This window comes from Nilaparvata lugens, chromosome 6 (assembly GCF_014356525.2).
Source record: "Nilaparvata lugens isolate BPH chromosome 6, ASM1435652v1, whole genome shotgun sequence".
Lineage (NCBI taxonomy): Eukaryota > Metazoa > Arthropoda > Insecta > Hemiptera > Delphacidae > Nilaparvata > Nilaparvata lugens.
In genome coordinates, this window is record NC_052509.1 from 9,668,089 (window position 1) to 9,689,365 (window position 21,277).

Consider the following 21,277-nt stretch of genomic DNA (forward strand, 5'->3'; position numbering starts at 1 on the left):
CAATATTATACATTATGTAACTACTAATTTCTATTTCTTGAATAAAATAAACAAGTAGATATCTGTTAACAAGGAGAGGGGACGATATACCTGTCCCACTAAGAGGTTTACACGTTTAATTTTATATTACGTGGCCATTCATGCACCGAACTCTTTCAAATCTTGCACAGTTTACAAAGTAGGTTCCAAACATTGTCACGTTATTCTTTATATTAAAATAACGATTAGCCTCCTGCTTGGCATCAGTCGGTAAAGCATGAGATTTAATATAATTAGGTCGTGGTTTTTCTAATAGTATTCAGTTTTAAAAAAATCTTGATAGGCCTAGATATGGCTTCTCCAATAACTCTTGTAATTCAATAAATAATAAATATATATATATAAATGATACTTATACTATAGTGTTGAGGAATAAAAAATAAATTGCACACCATGAAGTTTCATACATATATTACACAAATAATGCAAAGATCAATCGAGGCAAAAAATATATATAGAGCGATAAAAAATATAATATAAAAAATAGAACAATAATTTTATATCAGCAAATATCACAGGCTAACTTTATATTCTAGATTTATGGCACGAATCATTACCATGTGCCTTTATCTTAAAATCATATGCATTCTTTTGCATGTAGCTGCGATATGCACTTGCTAATACTTGTCGACTTGGATAATTCAATCAAAAATATGTGCTCTAAGATCAGCTTGATAAATTAGCCACTAATAATCCAAATATATATATATATTAAAATCTCTAGTATTTAGTAGATTTAGTGTATCGAATATATATTTTCATCTCAGGGTGCAAGATTCGGCACCTGACGGAATAGGTAGAGCCATTCATCTAGTGAATTAGAACTATGATAAATTATTGCAAATTGTATTGCAAAAAAATAAATATTATATGCATATGTTTTAATAGCCTAGATTTCGTACTTCTTTGATTAAATAGAAATTTCTAAAATATTGATCTATATATTTTCTTTCATTAAATACCTTTAATACTAATTTTTACTTGCGCAAGTATTACTCTTATTAATTTCTCAATTTATAATAAACCCTTTCGGCGAGCTAGCTTTGATCATCAGATTAATTCGAAGCACTAGGGCGCCCATCACTAAATTCAAATTTAATCACTCACGTGTCGAAAATCTTCTTGTAAGCCGCCGATGTCGATCCAACTCCATGTGGTCCGGGAATATGGTAGCCGGAATCGTCTCCTCCAAGGGGCTATAAATTTAATTAGAATGAAAAATGACTTCTGCTTCACAATAGCATCACGAAGTCTTTTAAGAAATTAATAATTTACTTTAACTTTAATTTTTACAAAATTATTAATAAGGTACTTCGCTCTAAAATATTTGGGGTCCTCTTATGGTGGCATCTGGCTGGCGAGTGCTGGTTCTTCCTTTTCAAGTTTTACAGATCCTCTTTCCGACTTTCAAATTAGCATAAAATTTAAATATCTTAATCCTCCGCCATTAAGTTCAAATAGATCTTACAAAAAATACCAAAATATTGCTTAGATTATATGATTAATAATTTCTTTGCATTCGAGCCATATCGATAACATAGATTACACAAATTTTTAACACAAATCTAGTACATTTATATAAATATATATAAATATTTTTGAATTGGCCTACAGTTGCCGCCTATTAACTGCCGTTTTACTATTGGTGCATGCAAATTTTATTCGGTATTCATGCGCCTGGTAACTCTTATTTCTGAATACATTAAATATTTTTATTTGGTTTTTATTATGCTCTTTGCATGCTAGTTAATATTCTATACATTAATATTAATTCCATGCTACCTAATAATAGCCACGTGGACAGGTGTTTTTTCACATTGCACACCATCCGATTGCAATAAAGCTCTGCCAAGGGGTTTTGGTCAGATTCTACGTTCTTCGGTTTGATCGATCTCTAGGTCACCGATCCGTGAATACATCTACATAATCTCAATCTTCAAATATTTTATATAATAATCTATTTATGAGCAATAAACTTCCTTCAAATCCTTTTTAGGTTCTTGTACCATTTAGCCAGAACAAGCTGATGCTATCTAATCTTAGTTATTATCTATTTGGCGATATTAGCCAGTTACTTTTTTTTCAGACCTATTACTGTTTCTGTTAGGGCTTTTTATCTACCCAGATTTAATATGTTACACGCGCCCCTGGGTTTGAATTCAAAATATTGAGAATCATAATGTTTTTAATGAAAACCCACCCTTCAATACATCGATATACACTATACTTTATTTATAAATTATACTCTCATACTTCTATCACAGTTCGCAGACATATTTGCTGCATCTCCTTTATACTTTATCAAATACAATAACAAATTCTCCTCCTCAACACACATAAAATATCATAAATATAAACTTCTAAACGTACTCCTCCTGACAACACTTAAAACATGGTAATTTTTAAATTCGCCGCTTGCAGGGCCGCCAACCTAACTACACACATTTCATAATTCTCATAAATGATTCCTTTTAGACAATAATTTCGATTCACAAAACTTCTGGGCTTATATCTTATAGTATTCCTTAGGTCTTAATATAAATAATTTTCTATACATCAGGTACAATACTTTCTTTTGCTAATGGCTCTTTGGTTTTGGTAGTTGTATTCACTTTAACTCTTTTCGGTAACAAACGTGGCATAATTAAAAGTAATAAATATAAAAATATAAATAAATATACCGACATTAATAAATATAATAAATAACAATAATAAATAACTTTTTGGGTACAGTATTTTTTCATAATCATATGTTTGCAGGCATACATATTTGATTCAGGTGGCCTTGCCCAGCTGGTCACTGGTTCTACAATTTGCTGTCGAATTTCATAATATTAACCTAACTGCTCAATTTTTTCTCTTAAAAAGGTAATTTACAATTTTAATTTTACTATCCCTGCTTGTGTCCTTTTTTAGTGGATGTAGCTAATTTAATTACACATTTAAAAATTATTCTTTTTCTTATTGCAGGCTTCTAACGGCTGGAAGGAATTAAAATACTGGATTGTTGCCATGCGGTCCTATGCCAAGATTAAATTTATTAAGGAAGGTCAGTAATCGGTTTGATAATAATGTTTTCTTTGATTTCTTATCATATTTATTTCAAATTTGACGATATAGCATGTAGAAATCCCGTGGTTTACTTGCATCTTCTTGCATTCTGCTTGTTGACATGGTTTAGGCCGGTTAGGTTATCTGCTATCCGTTGGTGAGGCTGTCCTAATTGATAATTTATCTTCATGAATATAAAACCCCGGTATCTTGTGTATCCTTCCAAACAATTCCTTGATCTGGTTCTGTTTTCTTCCTTGTTATTCCTATTTATTCCGTTGAGTCTCGATATTTTCACTTTAGTGGCATTGTTTATAATCCTAGTTACACCAATAAACGACTTTATAATATAAAGCTTCCAATCATCTTTATCCGATACTTTCCACTTAAATTCATTATTAGGCTTCATCATCATAATAAACAATTCAATAATATAACACTTCCAATCAACACTAATAAATTCTTTCAACAATAACATGGTCTTAATTATAGCATCACTTTTCAATATTATCACAGCCATTACAACAAATATTACACACCATATCAAACATTTATCATCTTTTTAATAGTATTATCTCTCATCATATAATATCCAGGTACTTTTACTTTCTTAATATAATTCCTTATTTCTCTTGATTTTATCAACCACTTTCTGTCCATCAATCTCCACAAGTAGTCCACTCCATTATTTTCCCGGCGTGAATCCATAATAGTCCTTTTAGTAGCTCCGTTTTTATCCCATTTATTACGTCCATTTTGCCGGTCACATAGCTGGTTTGCCCTCTTGAAACGTATGTGCCGCGGATGCACGCCGTCGGTCCGCTCCTGTCTTCCACGGTGTCGGTCCGGTGTTCTTCTTTGCCCCTTGAAGCGTGCATGCGGCCGGTATGCGCGCGCGTGGTTCCTCCTTCGTCGCTTCTTCCGCCTCCGGGCCTTGCGATGCATGTTCTTCATTCGGTCCTGTATGCTGTCCTCCTCGTCCTGATACCGGTCGGGTGTCCTCGGGCGCCTCCGTCTCCGGGCCTTACGATGGTCGCTCCTCCTGTCCGGTAGTCCGTCCTCCCTGGTGTCAGCCTCTTGGTCAAAAATTTTGGGGTCCTTTGTCTCCTTCGGTGGTGTCCATTGGTGCGGGTGCATGGGTTCTGTGGCGGTCTCTTGATGCGCGAGTGTGACTTTCAAAGCGGGTAGTATGGTGGCGGTCTCTTGATGGGCGGGCTGCTCTACCTGTGGTGATGGATCTTCGGCGGGTTGCTCTTCGGTGGGGAACAGGATACTTAATAGAGGTTGTTGCTTGCGGGTGGTTTTTGGTGGTGGTATATCTTGTATTGGCTTCGGTTCTTCTAATACTATTTTCGGTAAATCATTTCTAAATGTGGTGTATGACGTTGAAATATCCTGCTTTTCTTGGTTTGTTTCATTGGAGCTTGTAGGTGTTATATCGGGGGTATCATATAGTCCTGGTTTATTAGCTGTAGTTTTCTGTATATCTGGTGGCGGGTCGTTGGGTGCTGGGTTCCGGGTTTTTTGTTGATTCAATCCTATTGCATGCGCTAATGTTATTTGTGTTTGTTACTTGTTGAGGTGGCGGTTTATAATTTCTGTTGTAATTGTTTTGTGTGTGATTATTATGTGAGTTTAATCGATCACGGCCATCATAGTGATTCTTACGATTGCTCTGCTGGGCATAGTGGTTGGTTGTGCGATTTTGGAATTTTTCATTATTCCAGTTACCATTTTGCCTGTGCTCATAGCGGCGTTCAAATTGAGGAGCAGATCGGTAGCGATCATATGATACCGGTTCATAATTTTGGCTGTTATACTGATTAAATTTTGAGTTATGTTGATTTGGTGCGTATCTCTGGTCTGAACGGTGGTTTGATGTTGCCATTGCAGACTGTATGCCATATAAATGATTTATCAGCTGCTTACAATCAGTAATGGGTTGTGTGGCGAGTGCCATTCTAACTTGATACGGTAGCTTCTTTAAAATAATACTTGCTAATGCCGATTCGTTAATGGCTCGCTCAATTGAGAATTTTTAAACTGTAGGGCAGTGACGAAAGTGGTACATGCACCGTCTAAGTTAGGGTTGAAATCGCATGATATGATGTCCGCTAGCACGTCCAACTGTTTACTTCTGCTCCAATACTGTTCCAGGAAGACAGCGACAAACTCATCCAATGATGTAAATTCATGGGCTCTACTCCGAAAGAACATCAGGGGTTCGCCAATCAATAAATTAGTCAAACGAAGACGCCAAAAATTCCAAGAGGTAGGTGCAAGAGTTTGTACTAATTTTATCTGATCAATGAATGGTTGAGGTTGCAAATGGCGATCAGTATTGTCAAATTTTCCTAGTCCTTGTAATATACTATGTACGTTGAGGTTGTCTGTTTGAATCCCTTGAGGTTGTTGTTGAATATGATTTTCCAATGCTATTATTTTTTCCTGTGTTATCTGCCATTGACTATTATGTGTAATTTTATTTGCGTTTATTTCTTGATTCAATTGAGTCAGAGTGGATTTTTGAATTAGTAGAGTTCCATTTAAAGCTTTACAGGTTTCAGTATTTTGATTGATGCTACCTTGCAGTTGGTTCATTTTTGTGGACGTATTAATCTGTTTACTTTGTATTTCTTTAATACTGTTAATATTTTTGTCAACTGTAGTTGTTAAGTTTTGATTGGCAACGGTAATTGTTTGTGGATTTCTTGGTGGCAATCGGCCTAATGTTATTGGTTATATCCTGAATGGGTGTAGTGATTTGTATGGTAGGTATCTATCCTTTCATTGAGTTCACATGTAACTGTATCCAACCTTTCCGATAATCCTGCCGTAACTTTATCCTGACTTTCTTTTTGTAGGGTTATCATTGCTTTTAATTCTTCCCTATGATTCTCTACTTTAGTTTCAATATTATCCAACCGTTGTTCTACTGATTTTATAGCGCCTGCGGTCTCTTTCATGCCTGTTCCACTGTTTGTTTATTTTCCTCTTTTACTGTAGCAATCTCTTTTTAATCTCCTGCATCATATTATCCATTGTTTTTTGTAACATAATATTGAAAGTACTGCTAGTTTGTTCCATTATTACTTTTGAAGCGGATCTAACTCTGTGATTGAAAATATACTTTGTTTGCTCAGGTGTGACTCGGCCTCCGGCGATGCGGGTTCTGCAGGCTGCTCCTCGCCCCCTCAAAGTTGATCTCTACTATCCGTTGATTCAATGGTGTGTCAGCGGCGTCGATTCGAGTGGATGATAGAGGTTGCAGACCTGGTGGATCGAAGACTATCGACCCGACGCTTCCTGGTTCCCTTTCTCGTGGCGTATTGGCATCTACCGTGGTGGGGTTTGATGTGCTTGGAGTCGACAAAGTGGGATCTGTGCAACCGCCGTACATATATGAAACTTCAGAGTTTGCGGGAGTGTGATTCATTATGTCAAATATGATAAATGCTAATTAAACAGTGATAAAAATGATAAGCGAAAATGCTTAAAAAAAAAGAGACACAAACCGGGACTTACAGTGAACAGTGATGTGTAAAGTGTTTGGATACTCTTACCACAAGGTATTTATACTTAAGTTTTTTACAATGCTCTAGCGCCCCCAATGTTTTGTTGATTTATTCTTGGCTAGTTTACAGGCTGCGACTTATTTTCCAACCGGCTTAAACACCTAATATATTTTTGACTAGAAAGTAATAGCAGTTTAGGCTTATAAAATATAATCTCTCTCTATAAACATGTAATTTTTCACAGTACTAATAATATAAAATTTTCTTTAAAACATATAATTTCTCTCTATTTAAAGCTCTTGTTTCCCCAAAAAGTAATACAAATTTTCCTTCGCCAGTTTTCCTCACAACTCGTATAAGTTATCTATAATTTTCAATATGGTTATTGACTTAATTTCAAATAATTATTCGATGAGCTTGGCTCTCATCATCAGTCCCACGTTGGTACGACATGTCTTTGTGCCGTATCCGTGGCCTATCACGTTGGGCGACATGTCTTTATGTCACGTTATTCTTTATATTAAAATAACGATTAGCCTCCTGCTTGGCATCAGTCGGTAAAGCATGAGATTTAATATAATTAGGTCGTGGTTTTTTCTAATAGTATTCAGTTTTAAAAAAAATCTTGATAGGCCTAGATATGGCTTCTCCAATAACTCTTGTAATTCAATAAATAATAAATATATATATATAAATGATACTTATACTATAGTGTTGAGGAATAAAAAATAAATTGCACACCATGAAAGTTTCATACATATATTACACAAATAATGCAAAGATCAATCGAGGCAAAAAATATATATAGAGCGATAAAAAATATAATATAAAAAATAGAACAATAATTTTATATCAGCAAATATCACAGGCTAAACTTTATATTCTAGATTTATGGCACGAATCATTACCATGTGCCTTTATCTTAAAATCATATGCATTCTTTTGCATGTAGCTGCGATATGCACTTGCTAATACTTGTCGACTTGGAATTCAATCAAAAATATGTGCTCTAAGATCAGCTTGATAAATTAGCCACTAATAATCCAAATATATATATATATTAAAATCTCTAGTATTTAGTAGATTTAGTTGTATCGAATATATATTTTCATCTCAGGGTGCAAGATTCGGCACCTGACGGAATAGGTAGAGCCATTCATCTAGTGAATTAGAACTATGATAAATATTGCAAATTGTATTGCAAAAAATTAATATTATATGCATATGTTTTAATAGCCTAGATTTCGTACTTCTTTGATTAATAGAAATTTCTAAAATATTGATCTATATTTTTCTTTCAATTAAATACCTTAATACTAATTTTACTTGCGCAAGTATTACTCTTATTAATTTCTCAATTTATAATAACCCTTTCGGCGAGCTAGCTTTGATCATCAGATTAATTCGAAGCACTAGGGCGCCCATCACTAAATTCAAATTTAATCACTCACGTGTCGAAAATCTTCTTGTAAGCCGCCGATGTCGATCCACTCCATGTGGTCCGGGAATATGGTAGCCGGAATCGTCTCCTCCAAGGGGCTATAAATTTAATTAAAATGAAAAATGACTTCTGCTTCACAATAGCATCACGAAGTCTTTTAAGAAATTTAATAATTTACTTTAACTTTAATTTTTACAAAATTATTAATAAGGTACTTCGCTCTAAAATATTTGGGGTCCTCTTAGGTGGCATCTGGCTGGCGAGTGCTGGTTCTTCCTTTCAAGTTTTACAGATCCTCTTTCCGACTTTCAAATTAGCATAAAATTTAAATATCTTAATCCTCCGCCATTAAGTTCAAATAGATCTTACAAAAAATACCAAAATATTGCTTAGATTATATGATTAATAATTCTTGCATTCGAGCATATCGATAACATAGATTACACAATTTTTAACACAAATCTAGTACATTTATATAAATATATATAAATATTTTTGAATTGGCCTACAGTTGCCGCCTATTAACTGCCGTTTTACTATTGGTGCATGCAAATTTTATTCGGTATTCATGCGCCTGGTAACTCTTATTCCTGAATACATTAAATTATTTTTATTTGGTTTTTTATTTATGCTCTTTGCATGCTAGTTAATATTCTATACATAATATTAATTCCATGCTACCTAATAATTAGCCACGTGACAGGTGTTTTTTCACATGCACCACCATCCGATTGCAATAAAGCTCTGCCAAGGGGTTTTGGTCAGATTCTACGTTCTTCGGTTTGATCGATCTCTAGGTCACCGATCCGTGATACATCTACATAACCTCAATCTTCAAATATTTATATAATAATCTATTTATGAGCAATAAACTTCCTTCAAATCCTTTTTAGGTTCTTGTACCATTTAGCCAGAACAAGCTGATGCTATCTAATCTTAGTTATTATCTATTGGCGATATTAGCCAGTTACTTTATTTTCAGACCTATTACTGTTTCTGTTAGGGCTTTTTATCTACCCAGATTTAATATGTTACAACATATTCTGGGAAAATTTCAACTCCCTAGCCTTCGTAGAAACAAAATGGCGGCATATTGAAAATTTTCAATATGCCACCAATTTATTTCTATGAAGGTTATGGAGCTGAAATTTCCCCAGAATATTTTTAGAACCTACTTTGTAAACTGTGCAAGATTTGAAAGAGTTCGGTGCATGAATGGCCACGAAATGAAAAATTAAACGTCTAAATCTCTTCGTGGGACACTGTATATACAGTGGACACTAGGTCTTTTTTGTTGCAAATTTAATGTTGAGTCTATGATTTTCAGCTGTTGGTAACACATAGATTTTTTGCCATCCTCATCAATTTTACCAGATTAATGGAACTTATTAAACACATAATAAATATGCTTTCCAAGTTATAATTCAATCTAATATAATATATACTAGCCGTCAGGCTCGCTTCGCTCGTTATATCCGTCTAGCCAGGGGGCTCCGCCCCCTGGACCCCCGACTGGATCGTCCAAGAATGAGATCAGCAGGCTCGCTTCGCTCACTTGCATTTTTCATTTGAGCATTTTTATCATATGCTAGGACGATCCAGTCGGGGGTCCAGACTAAACGTCTGGCTAAACGGATATGGCGAGCGAAGCGAGCCTGACGGCTAGTAATATAATATTCCCATGAATAGCTCTGATTGAAGTAGCAGTGCCCAATCAATTTTTCCGCGATAAATGCATTTCAATCTTCAACTGGTGCAACCTAACAAAGTCAACTCAACTTAATTCAAACCTGACAAAATATTAATTTAGTTACCAGTAACAACTGTTTCGAAGAGGTACTCTCTCTAGATTATAGTTGTATATTAACATATGGTATGGCCTTTTTTCAATTATAATTAAGAGAATAAGAAGAATATACATGCTAAAAGACGAACTTTAAACCCTTAAAAACCACCCTTAGAGTTGAAATATCGCCAAAAGATTTCTTAGTGCGCCTCTAAAGGCCAACATACCTACCAAATTTGAACGTTTTTGGTCCGGTAGATTTTTAGTTCTGCGAGTGAGTGAGTGAGTCAGTCAGTCAGTGAGTGAGTGCCATTTCGCTTATATATATATATATATATATATATAATATATATATATAATATATATATATATATTAACACCCAATATAATTATTATATTTTATTCTGCTGTTGAAGATGAATTTTCACCAAACTTACATGTAATATAGTCCTGAGACTGAACTTCCTTGGTATTTTTTTGTAAATTTCAAGGGATTCAAATCTGACAAGAATGTACGTTTATACTAATGAAACTTGATCACTATGATACAATTTTTCCGTTCTTATTCTGTTCCAAACCGTTGAAAATCGTACAAATTCTCTCAATACTAACTGCAATAGAATAAACTAGCAGGGACATCCAATTTAAATTCAAATTATTCGAGTTTTTACTTTGAGTCAACTAATAAGCTCATGATCTCTATAATTGCGACAGCGCTCATGATCTCGATAAATTTATTAGGTACGCCCACCCGTTCTCCACTAAATTGATGCCGGTTTTATTTATTTATTCATCTATTTAATGATTTAATGTAAGCAGTTGCTCACTGCATCCCAGGCAGCCAGCCTTCTAATTTCATCCCATGCAATAAATTCTGTCATGTGTCATCGCGAGCAGAGTAACCGAGAGAGAGAGAGACAGAGTGAGAGAGTGAGAGAGTGAGAGTATGAGAAAGGGGAAAGGGTGTGAGTGATAGGAGAAGAGAGAGAGCAAGAGAATTGAATTAAATAGCTGCCTCTATTAAAAACCTAGGAGGGCGAAGTTAGGGCGCAGCCCGGCCCTCTCTTACACTTAACCCTCCATACAATTCTAAGTTACAACTAAAAGAAACATCATAAAACTATAAATTAAAGTTAAAGAAAACAATAACTCCAACAACAAAATTTACAACGAGAGAAAAATAAAAATGGAAAAACTCTTCCAAATGAAAAATTAAAACTGGAATTTCATTCGTGAGAGAGAATAGAATAGAATGACTGCCTTTATTTTTTTCCTGGGAGGGCGAAGTTAGGGCGCAGTCGGCCCTCTCTTACACTTAACACTCCAATACAATACTAAATTATAATTCAACAAGCAATACTCAATAAAACAAAACTATATTTTACATGAAAAAAGTAAAAAAAAATATATAATAATAATAAGTGGAATAGTTGAATAAACTTAAAAGTAGAGCATTCTTAAAATGTAAAATAACAAACATCTGTTGGGAATAAATACAAAATTTATGACGGAATATGGATAGGATCGACGGATATGGATAGGATGGACAAATAGGATTGAAGAAGCAAAAAAGAGCAATATGGCTACAAATCTTACAAGCAAGATGAGAAAATAAGGAAATTAATAAATACTTCTAGCATGAAATTAATTAATTTTGAGAGAGAAAAATAGTATTTTTTATATGTCTTAAGAGTTTACTTTTAAAGTTGAACTTGATTCTCTTAAAATTACTCCAAAGAAATTAATTCTCTATATAACTCCAAAGAGACAGCAAGAAAGATAGAGTGAGTGACAGGAGATGAGAGACAGGTGAGAACGAGAGAGGAATAGATATACAGGGAAAGATTGAGATAGAGAGAGAGAGAAAACAAGAACGGTGATAAAGAGATAGCAAGAGTTTGTAAGTTTGAGAAACCAAAATGGAAGAGTTGGAGGCAAGAATATGGATAGAAAGAGAAGAAAGAAGGGTCAGAAAGAGAGGAAAAAAGAGAAGAATAATAGCGAGAGAGGAGGAATGAGTTTGTATGTTTGAAAAATCAGGTTGGAAGGGGATGGTGGAAAAGGATATGTAAAGGGAAAGAAGGGAGAAAACAAGGAGATGAAGAAGATAGATGACGGTGGAAAACAGAGAGAATCAAGGGATAATTAATGAAAATAATTAGATCGAATAAGTAGGAGAAAATATTGGAAAGAACATTTGAACCCATAATTTAAAACTTCAAAGAAACTAAGGTTTAAGGAAATGCAGAACAATTAGAAAATTGAAAAACTAATGGATAGAAGAACATAACTAGGAGATGGTTAGAGAGATCATTTGAAGCAGTGCAAATTTTATGCTGTGAAAATTGAGAAGAGAATAATATGATGGAAGAAAGCTATGAAGAATGAGAAAATTGGAGAAACTAATGAACATATGAGTTGAGGAGGAAGAAGTGGAAGAAGAATTCGATTAAGTATATTTGAGAGTTAAGAAGAAAGAGATAAGAGTAGATAGTAAAAGAAAAATATGGAAGAGAGAAGGAGAACCACCACACAAAAGAAAGGTTTAATTTTATTTCTTCAAATGTGAAAAAATTAATCGTAAAAGACAGTTTTACCAATCTATAATAAAATATACACTAGAAGATTTTATGCAGTCACCTTTCCCGATAGTTGTATGTCTTGTGTCTTCAGTTATAAATATTTTTAAGATTGAATACAACGGTCATTTCAAAAATAACTCTCGACCCATTACTTGCCCAATAATTTAAATCGTGAGAATTTTGTGTGACACAAAATGAGTGCTAAATAACAAAATGGCCGCTCTAAAGATTAGTAGCCAGCTAAGACTGTCACACATCTCTACTTTACGTCTTCCTTTTCAACGTTTTCGTATTTCGTTTTGATTTATCTTCTATGTTTTTAAATTGTTTCTGCTGCTAGTTGGGTGTTCCTGATTTAGGCTTGAACGAATTGAGTTTGTTGTTGGAGGATTTTGTTTATTATGTTTTAACAGGTCGAAATTTAGGGGAACTGTGTTTGAACTTAATCCAGGGATCAACACTTGGGATATTCTCACTTGAGTTAATGCAACAGAATTGAGTTTTTAACTGTGAGAGATGGATTTATGATTTGGAAAAGTTCTCAAAAGTTTTATTCACATCTATTAATTTCAAAATACTGTTTTATCCACATAAATTTTGTTAATAGAATGATAAGAATATAGTCCCTATATGAGGTCCACGTTATAATCCCCCACGACCATCTAGAGTAATAGACCCCATGGACATGCTAGGTTAGGTTGGAATAGAATATGTTTGATTGGGTTTGACAGTGTTTGACTGGCTATGGTATTGCTATCCTTGTCTATCATTCAACAAAGCGGATAGCGCTATCTCTTTCTCGCTTGATCTGTTGCCAGATCGTCTTTTAACAATGTAGAACTGATAATTGACCGAGCGAAGTGAGGTTTAGATTCAAGTCGACGGTTTGGCATTTCTCTTAATTTTTAAATGTTTGTATGTTTATATGTTGCGCATTTACGGCGAAACGTGGTAATAGATTTTCATGAAATTTGACAGGTATGTTCCTTTTTTAATTGCGCGTCGACGAATATACGAGGTTTTTGTAAATTTTGCATTTCAAGGATAATATAAATGGAAAAAGGAGCCTCCTTCATACGCTAATATTAGAGTAAAAATCAGACTATAGAATCATTCATAATAAATCAGCTGTCAAGTGGATTATAAATTGCATGCAATGACGCATGCGATTCAATATCTCAATGTAACTTAGTGAGAAAACAGCTGTTGTGTCGAATATTAATTGCATGTAGTGAAGGCATGCAATTGATAACTTGAAATAGCATAGTATTTTCTCCCGACTTTTCTCTGCTTTCAACTCGGTACGCTTTTGATGATAGTGGCATATAGCTGTTTACATCAAATTATAAGCATTGTCGATACAACCCAAACAGACATTAGTAGTTTATACACTGATATCTCGCCGACACGACAGGACAGGACAAAATTTACTCTGATTGACAGTATTAGAAGAGACTTTTGTTTATAACTGAGTGAGGTCTACTGTTCACAGAACTACTAGTTATGTGAATTCATTATGCAATAATTGAGAAATATAATTTCTTGCTTAATAAAATATAATTGAATATTTTAAACGAGAAAGAACAGTTAATATTACATCAATAAACCTGTATCAGCTACCGTCTATAGAAGGCATTGACAAGACAGAGGATCGGCAACGTTGTTCTCGTATCTTTCTCCACTCCCATTATAACGTGGAGCTCACTATAGATTTCTCAGCATAATAAACACGCGGATGTATGATCTTGAAATTTCAGTTTCAACTTGTTTCATGGAGGTCAAAGGTTATCAGATACGGAAGTATAATAATATCCACATGTGACCTATAACATTGAGTTGTTTGAAATGCTGTTCTCTGGGTTAAAAACCAATATGGTAACATAGATGGAGGGATAGCTTTCCCGTGTTTTGTCAATCAAATGTTGTTTGGTTTGATGAGTCGATCTCAGAAGCAGTATCGTTTGTTTCTAACAGAATGGATGTTGGTAAAACCTCATAACTGAGGTTATGAGGGAATCCGGTCCAACATAGTGTTAAACTACCATATACGATAACTGAAAAAATTCAATATCTGACGAAAACTTCCTGATGGGAAAATTGATATGATATCTTTAGAATGAGAATTCAATGACATTTTTATGATTGGTCACATTTTTGTTGAAATATCTATTGATTTATTAGCATACTTTCTCTGTTTGTTTCTAACAGAATGGATGTTGGTAAAACCTCAGTTATGAGGGAGGCCGGTCCAAAAAGGTGTCAAACTATCATATACGATAACAGAAAAAATTCAATAACTGACAAAAACTTCATGAGGGAAAAATTGATATGATATCTTTAGAATGAAAATTCATACACATTTTTATGATTTGTCACTTTTTGGTTGAAACTGGATCCCCACAAATTAGTAAAAGTAAACGTGGTACTGTAAAGTATCTGTATACTTTTAGAATGAAATTGCCACTTATGTTTGTTCACATTTTGTATATTTAAGAAAATATTTATTGATTTATTCTTTTTTTTATTATATAATGCTATAGTGAGGTCCACGTTTCAATGGCAGTCGAGAAAGATAGGAGAAAAACGTTGCCGACTTTTGTCTTGTCATTGCCTTCTAAAGACTGTAGCTGATACAGGTTTATCAATGTAACAGGTAATAGCATAGATAAGCAATAGCGTAAGTAGATATCCCATGGTATAGGGCGTTTATGTCGCAACTTTTACTGTTATCTCAAGCCGATTATTATCGATTACTGTCGGTTTTTACTGTTTTGTTGGGATGAGAGTGTATGAACGGCACAGTGTGAGATGCTACCAGCATCACACAGCTTCACAGGAAAGAACTACGTGGACTATCGGCTTGAGATAACAGTAAATAAGTTGCGACATCAATGCCCTATACCATGGGATATCTACTCATGCTATTGTTTATCTATGGTAATAGTAACTGTTCATTCTCATTTTAAATAATCAATTATATTTTACAAAGCATGAAATTATACTTTTCAGTAATTTCATAATGAATTTCCATAATGAAGATGAAATATTTTGTTTATTAATTATTAATTCTACATTGTTGAAAGACGATCTGGCAACAGATCAAAGCAAGAAAGAGATAGCGCCATCCGCTTTGTTGAATGATAGACAAGGATAGCAATACCATTGCTAATCAAACACTGCCAGTATAACGTATACCTCACTATAGATTGTCACACTAGTAAGTGTCAGGTACAGTGAACATTTTATCCCAATGACTTCTAATGTGACTTTTGCCAGTAGAGCCAAATTTTTATTATTAATAGTTTCCTAATTATCATGTATGTATTTTAGTTATGTGCAGTGGCATATATTTACTCTTTGTAAAGCTTTTTTGTATTTTTTTGGCAAATAATTCATTCTTTATTCATTTATACATAAGTACATTATCAAAATGATAGGGAGAGGAACAATGAGGTAACCTTGTGCTATTCCTCTCCCTAATTTAGATAAGGTTACACATTGTCCGAAATAGGTTAAGTCTTGTAGTTTCAATTCACAAAATTTTCAGTCCTCAAGCATTTTCACAAAGTAGATTTTCAAATTTAGATGCTCCAAAACTGAACATAGAAGAAATATTTCACTATTATAACTAAAATAGGAATATTCACATTATTAAAAATATAATTTTTAAGAATTACCGAAAAAACAACTTAATATCATCAATGATGTTCACATTTTGGTTAAATATCGATATTGATTTATTAGCCTACTTTCTTTATTGTTTAAAGCTGGATTGCCACACTAGTGAACATGTCTGATTTAGTGAAGATTTAATCCCCATGATTTCTAATGTGACTATCACCACCCAGCCCAGGCCGTGAGTATGAATAGTCCATAAGATCTCATGAGAATGATATTCTCACTGTATCGGACGCGTTAATTGCTGCTGATATGTGGGAAAACAGCTTGGAGTATCTGTATTTATTTCCATTATTCGTTCTATTCAGTTTTATAATTTTTCTTTTTTTGTGAATTTTCCAGTTGGATCCGAAAGCACGTGAATGGCAGGTTAGAGCTGCCCAATGTAATTACCAGGCATTGGCGAAAATGGCGGGTGAAAATCATCGGCTAGCACGATTAAAGGTCAGTTGAACGATTTCCTTCAATTTACACCAGAATTTTGCTTGACGTCGAAGTCTCCCGGTTACAATTCCTTATACATGTTCCCTATTAGAGATGAAAACTAAATCTTTCATAAACAATTAAATAAGTCATGAAATTACATTTCCTTCCAAGAGAAGCTGGCAATTGCAATCGTGCAATTCGTGCAATTGGGAGTTAGACTCAGAAATGTTATGAAGTATACAGGCACAACTCAGTAACTGGTGCCACCTACTTGCAGAATTGAGAACTTCACCAGTAGGCGTTTCAATCCACCAATCAGAAAATGGTATGGGGTGCTGGTAGGCGTGGTTTGCTGCTATTGGTCCGAACTCTCACGCCATGATTCTGGCATTCTCTATTATTCCTGATCTCTTCTACATACACTCTCTCTTATCTTCATCTTATCTTTTTCATCACTTTTGCCATATCTTCAAGTAAAGTGTTGATGTCTGAAGAATATTCTTGAGTATCATTCCCCAAGATATAATTTATCACCCGTAAAGAGTACAAAGTTTTATTGATTTTCATATAAGGACAGGTTGCAAATTTGAAAATCAGTACAGTGGGCATAAGCACTACCTCCGTAAACAAAGCCGTAGTGCATTAGTGTGACGTCAGCACAGGTAGGGCTCCAACAACCGATAAAAATTCGTAGATTTCAGCTGATCTATATCAGCCAGTGTTTTTATTGGTGTTGGAGCCCTACCTGTACCGACGTAACACAAATGCTCCTACTTCAATGAAAATTCTTAGATTCCAGCTGATCTATATCAGCTAGTGTTTTTATTGATGTTGGAGCCCTACCTGTGCTGACGTCATACAAATGCACTACGGTACTACTTTATTTACGGAGGTAGTGGCGCATAAGTGAGTTCTAGAAATTAGTACTTGAGTTATTGATGTAAAGCGTGAGGATTAATTCATTCATCAATGAATGTGAAAACTCTATTTGAAAACAAGTACGGTAATTAAATAATAATTTATTGATGTTGGAGCCCTACCTGTGCTGACGTCATACAAATGCACTACGGTACTACTTTATTTACGGAGGTAGTGGCGCATAAGTGAGTTCTAGAAATTAGTACTTGAGTTATTGATGTAAAGCGTGAGGATTAATTCATTCATCAATGAATGTGAAAACTCTATTTGAAAACAAGTACGGTAATTAATAATAATTTATTGATTTTTCTTCACTTCTACAACAATTAAAAGAACACAGTATAATTTGTACACATCATAAAAATATATAAAAAGAAACAAATGGCTCTTAATATCTATAATTTACTGTATAATATCATAGAGAAACGATAGCATAAGTAGATATCTCATGGTATAGGGCGTTTATGTCGCAACTTTTACTGTTATCTCAAGACGATTACTGTCGACTATTGTCCATTTTTACTGTTTTGTTGGGGTGATAGTGTTTGAACGGCACAATTTGAAAGACTACCAGCATCACCAGCTGCATAGGAAAGAACTACGTGAACTATCGGCTTGAGATAACAGTAAAAGTTGCGACATAAACGCCCTATACCATGGGATATCTACTTACGCTATCGTTTCTCTATGATAATATACATATGGTAGTGTGGTAATAATATTGGCAATACTCTTCTTTGCTAAATAAACCATATTAGGCAAAATATTGTAGAATGTATGCAATCTATGCCACGAAGACGATGCATTTTAAAACCTTTGTTGAAATAACTAACAAACTAATACATCCCAACAATTACATTTTTTCTCCAATTAGAGGCCTACTCGAAATAGTTCTACTACGTAACTTCACTATTCACACATGCATCCTAATTCGTCGCAGGGAGTAGGATATATTTACTTAACTGTACCACCCATCTCTTGTATGTGGTGTAAGACTGCCTTGAACCCATCCTTGAGTATCTCCTTCTACCCCTCCTTAAGTAACTCCTACCCCCTTAATCACACCTCCAACAATCCTTGACTCCAATAAAGCCACTTTGATCCAGAGAAGGCTTCCTTCATCTAATATACGTGCACCTCATCAAATATATACAGTCACACTACTGCATTTAGCCTTGGTAAATATGTGGCTACAGTACTGTGTTTCGTCACTGTATAGGTATTGATCCAGTACTGTGTTGAGTCACTATGCTCCAGTATAGTTGAGTATTGCTCCAGTACTGTATTGAGTCACTGTGTGTATACTAGTAGTTCTGTGAACAGTAGACCTCACGCAGTATTCTCATCCACAAGTACCTGATTGAACCTATAGACCTTATGGAAATACAGCAATAGACTGGCTTCTCCATACATCTGTGTAATCACTTCTCAGCTGATTTATGATGAATAACTCTATAGTCTGATTTCCACTCTAATATTGGTGTATGAAGGAGGCTCCTTTTTCCTTTTATATTATTCTTGAAATGCAAAATTTCCAAAAACCTTGTATATACGTCGACGCGCAATCAAAAAAGGAACATACCTGTCAAATTTCATGAAAATCTATTACTGCGTTTCGCCGTAAATGCGCAACATTTAAACATTTAAACATTAAGAGAAATGCCAAACCGTCGACTTGAATCTTAGACCTCACTACGCTCGGTCAATGACTGCAGTACTGTGTTTAGTCACTGTATAGGTATATAAATTGCTCCAGTACTGCATCTAGTCACTGTGTCTAGCTACTGTACTGTGTTTAGACTCTATATGCATATAAAATGGCTCCAGTACTGTATTGAGTCACTGTATCCAAAGGGCACAGTACTGTGTTTAGTCTGTGTATCTATAGGTATCTAAATTGCTCCAGAACTGTATTGAGTCAATCTGTCTGCCTACAGTACTGTGTTTAGTCTCTGTATAGGTTTACAAATGGCCTCAGTGCTGCATATTTGTTCAATAGCTATAGGTATACAATACATTGCATTTAGCCAAGCCCCCTGATGCATATTCAAGGGCAGGAAGAGCTAATAATGGTTGATACAGTACTGCACGCTTGTGGCGGATGCCTCAATTAATTTCGCTGATAAAGGTAACATCTAAGGCGTGTGTTTGTTACCTGTATATTTGTTTGTTTGTTGGAAGGTGAATTTCAGGGTGTATTGGGTTTGTAGGATTGAATTTGGTTTGAAGTCGTAATGAAAGTCAGTTTTGTTGTGGTAGATATCCATATTGGACGAGATCGACTTGATATTGTCAAAACAATTTGAGATGGTTATTTGAACTGGGTTATTTGGAACTGGTTATTTGGACAATTTGAACTGGTTTCCGTTGTTATACTTGTTTCAATATTCAGAAAACTAAAAGCTTGAATAAAGAATAGAAATGACTTGATATTTGTAAAAACCACTAATTTATCAAAACAATTTGAGATACTGGTTACGTTTTTTACACTTTTATCAATCTTCAGAAAAATAAAAGCTTGAATATTGAATAAAAATGACTTGATATTTTCAAAACCACTCATTTATCACAGATAGAAATCTGTAGACTGTCTGGCCGCTATGGCTTTGTATAAAATGAGCGCTGCTATCCAGAGATTGTCAGTTTGGTGTAAGGGTAAGCATTCCTGACCGTCAATTAGGAGGTACTGGGTTCGATTTCCGGGCTGACAAATAATTTTAGTATGGTAGTGCTCATCGAATTTCCATCTAGCTGTTTACCCTGTTGTCAATATTTGCAATAGCGGAAGTCTTCGGGGTGATTTGCAGCATTTAATTTGGATTTTTGTTCTGTAATAATTACTCATTTATTAGAACAATTTGAGATACGGGCTATGGTTGTTACACTACTATCAATCTGTACTGAACTGAACTGAACGCTTAGACATTTAGCAGTAGAATATAGATTAGTTTGGGTGTATCAGTGAAGCCTTACGATTGGCCGTTAGCTCTTGACCAATGAAGAGTGAGCTCTACTGTCATTGGCCGAGACAAGAACGCCTGAGTAGCCTATGGTCATGAGAACCGGTAAACTACAACAAATAAAGAGAAACTTAGTAACTACAGCAAAAACATCAAATGGATAATTTGAGGAAGAATGAAAGAAAATGATAGAAATGAATGTCTTCGTCTCTGGTGTCTGTAGTTGATGGAATAATATTATGTTGTTTATATTGTGTGACTTTTTTGCATCACATTCCAAATTGGTTTATTGTTCCTGGAAGATTTACACATAAAATGCAAAATGCTCCAAATTAAACATTTCTCAAACTTTTAAAAGATAGAATATTTGAAGTTTGAGTTCAAATAAAAAAAAACTGAAATTGCAATTCAAAACCTCAAATTTGAATCCAAATCACAGCTGGCCTTGAGGTTGGTAAAAGGCGCAAAATGGAACACTACTCAAACTGAAAACTCTAGGTTGTTGTCAAAATATCACTTATCAATGGTGAAGATGACACCATTGGTGTTGAAACATGTTTGTGATTTTTTAAAATAAGTGATATTTTGACAAAATCCTAGAGTTTTCATTATGGATAGGTATCACAATATCTCACCATCAACAGTATCTGCACTACTCAAACTTTTGAAATGACGAAAACCTTCAAAAATACTCAAATCGCAATTTAAAAAACACCAAATTTGGATTCAAATCACAGATGACCTCAAGGATGGCAAAAGGCTCAGAATTGAACTCTCAAAATTTCGAAACTGCATAAATCTTCAACAACTAAAATTGGCAATTCAACACACCAAGTTTGAACCCAAATTACAAGGTTCCTCAAAAGGCTATAATTCAAATC

General features: G+C 34.6%; 1 protein-coding gene across 1 annotated transcript in view; it reads left to right on the forward strand.

The window, feature by feature from the left end:
* LOC111049840 (ankyrin repeat domain-containing protein SOWAHC) overlaps positions 1–21,277 on the forward strand; it is a 422,867-nt gene that overhangs the window by 75,293 nt on the left and 326,297 nt on the right. Inside the window, 1 exon segment of the mRNA XM_039430071.1 lies at positions 16,435–16,536. Within this exon segment, the coding sequence (XP_039286005.1) occupies positions 16,435–16,536 (102 nt within the window).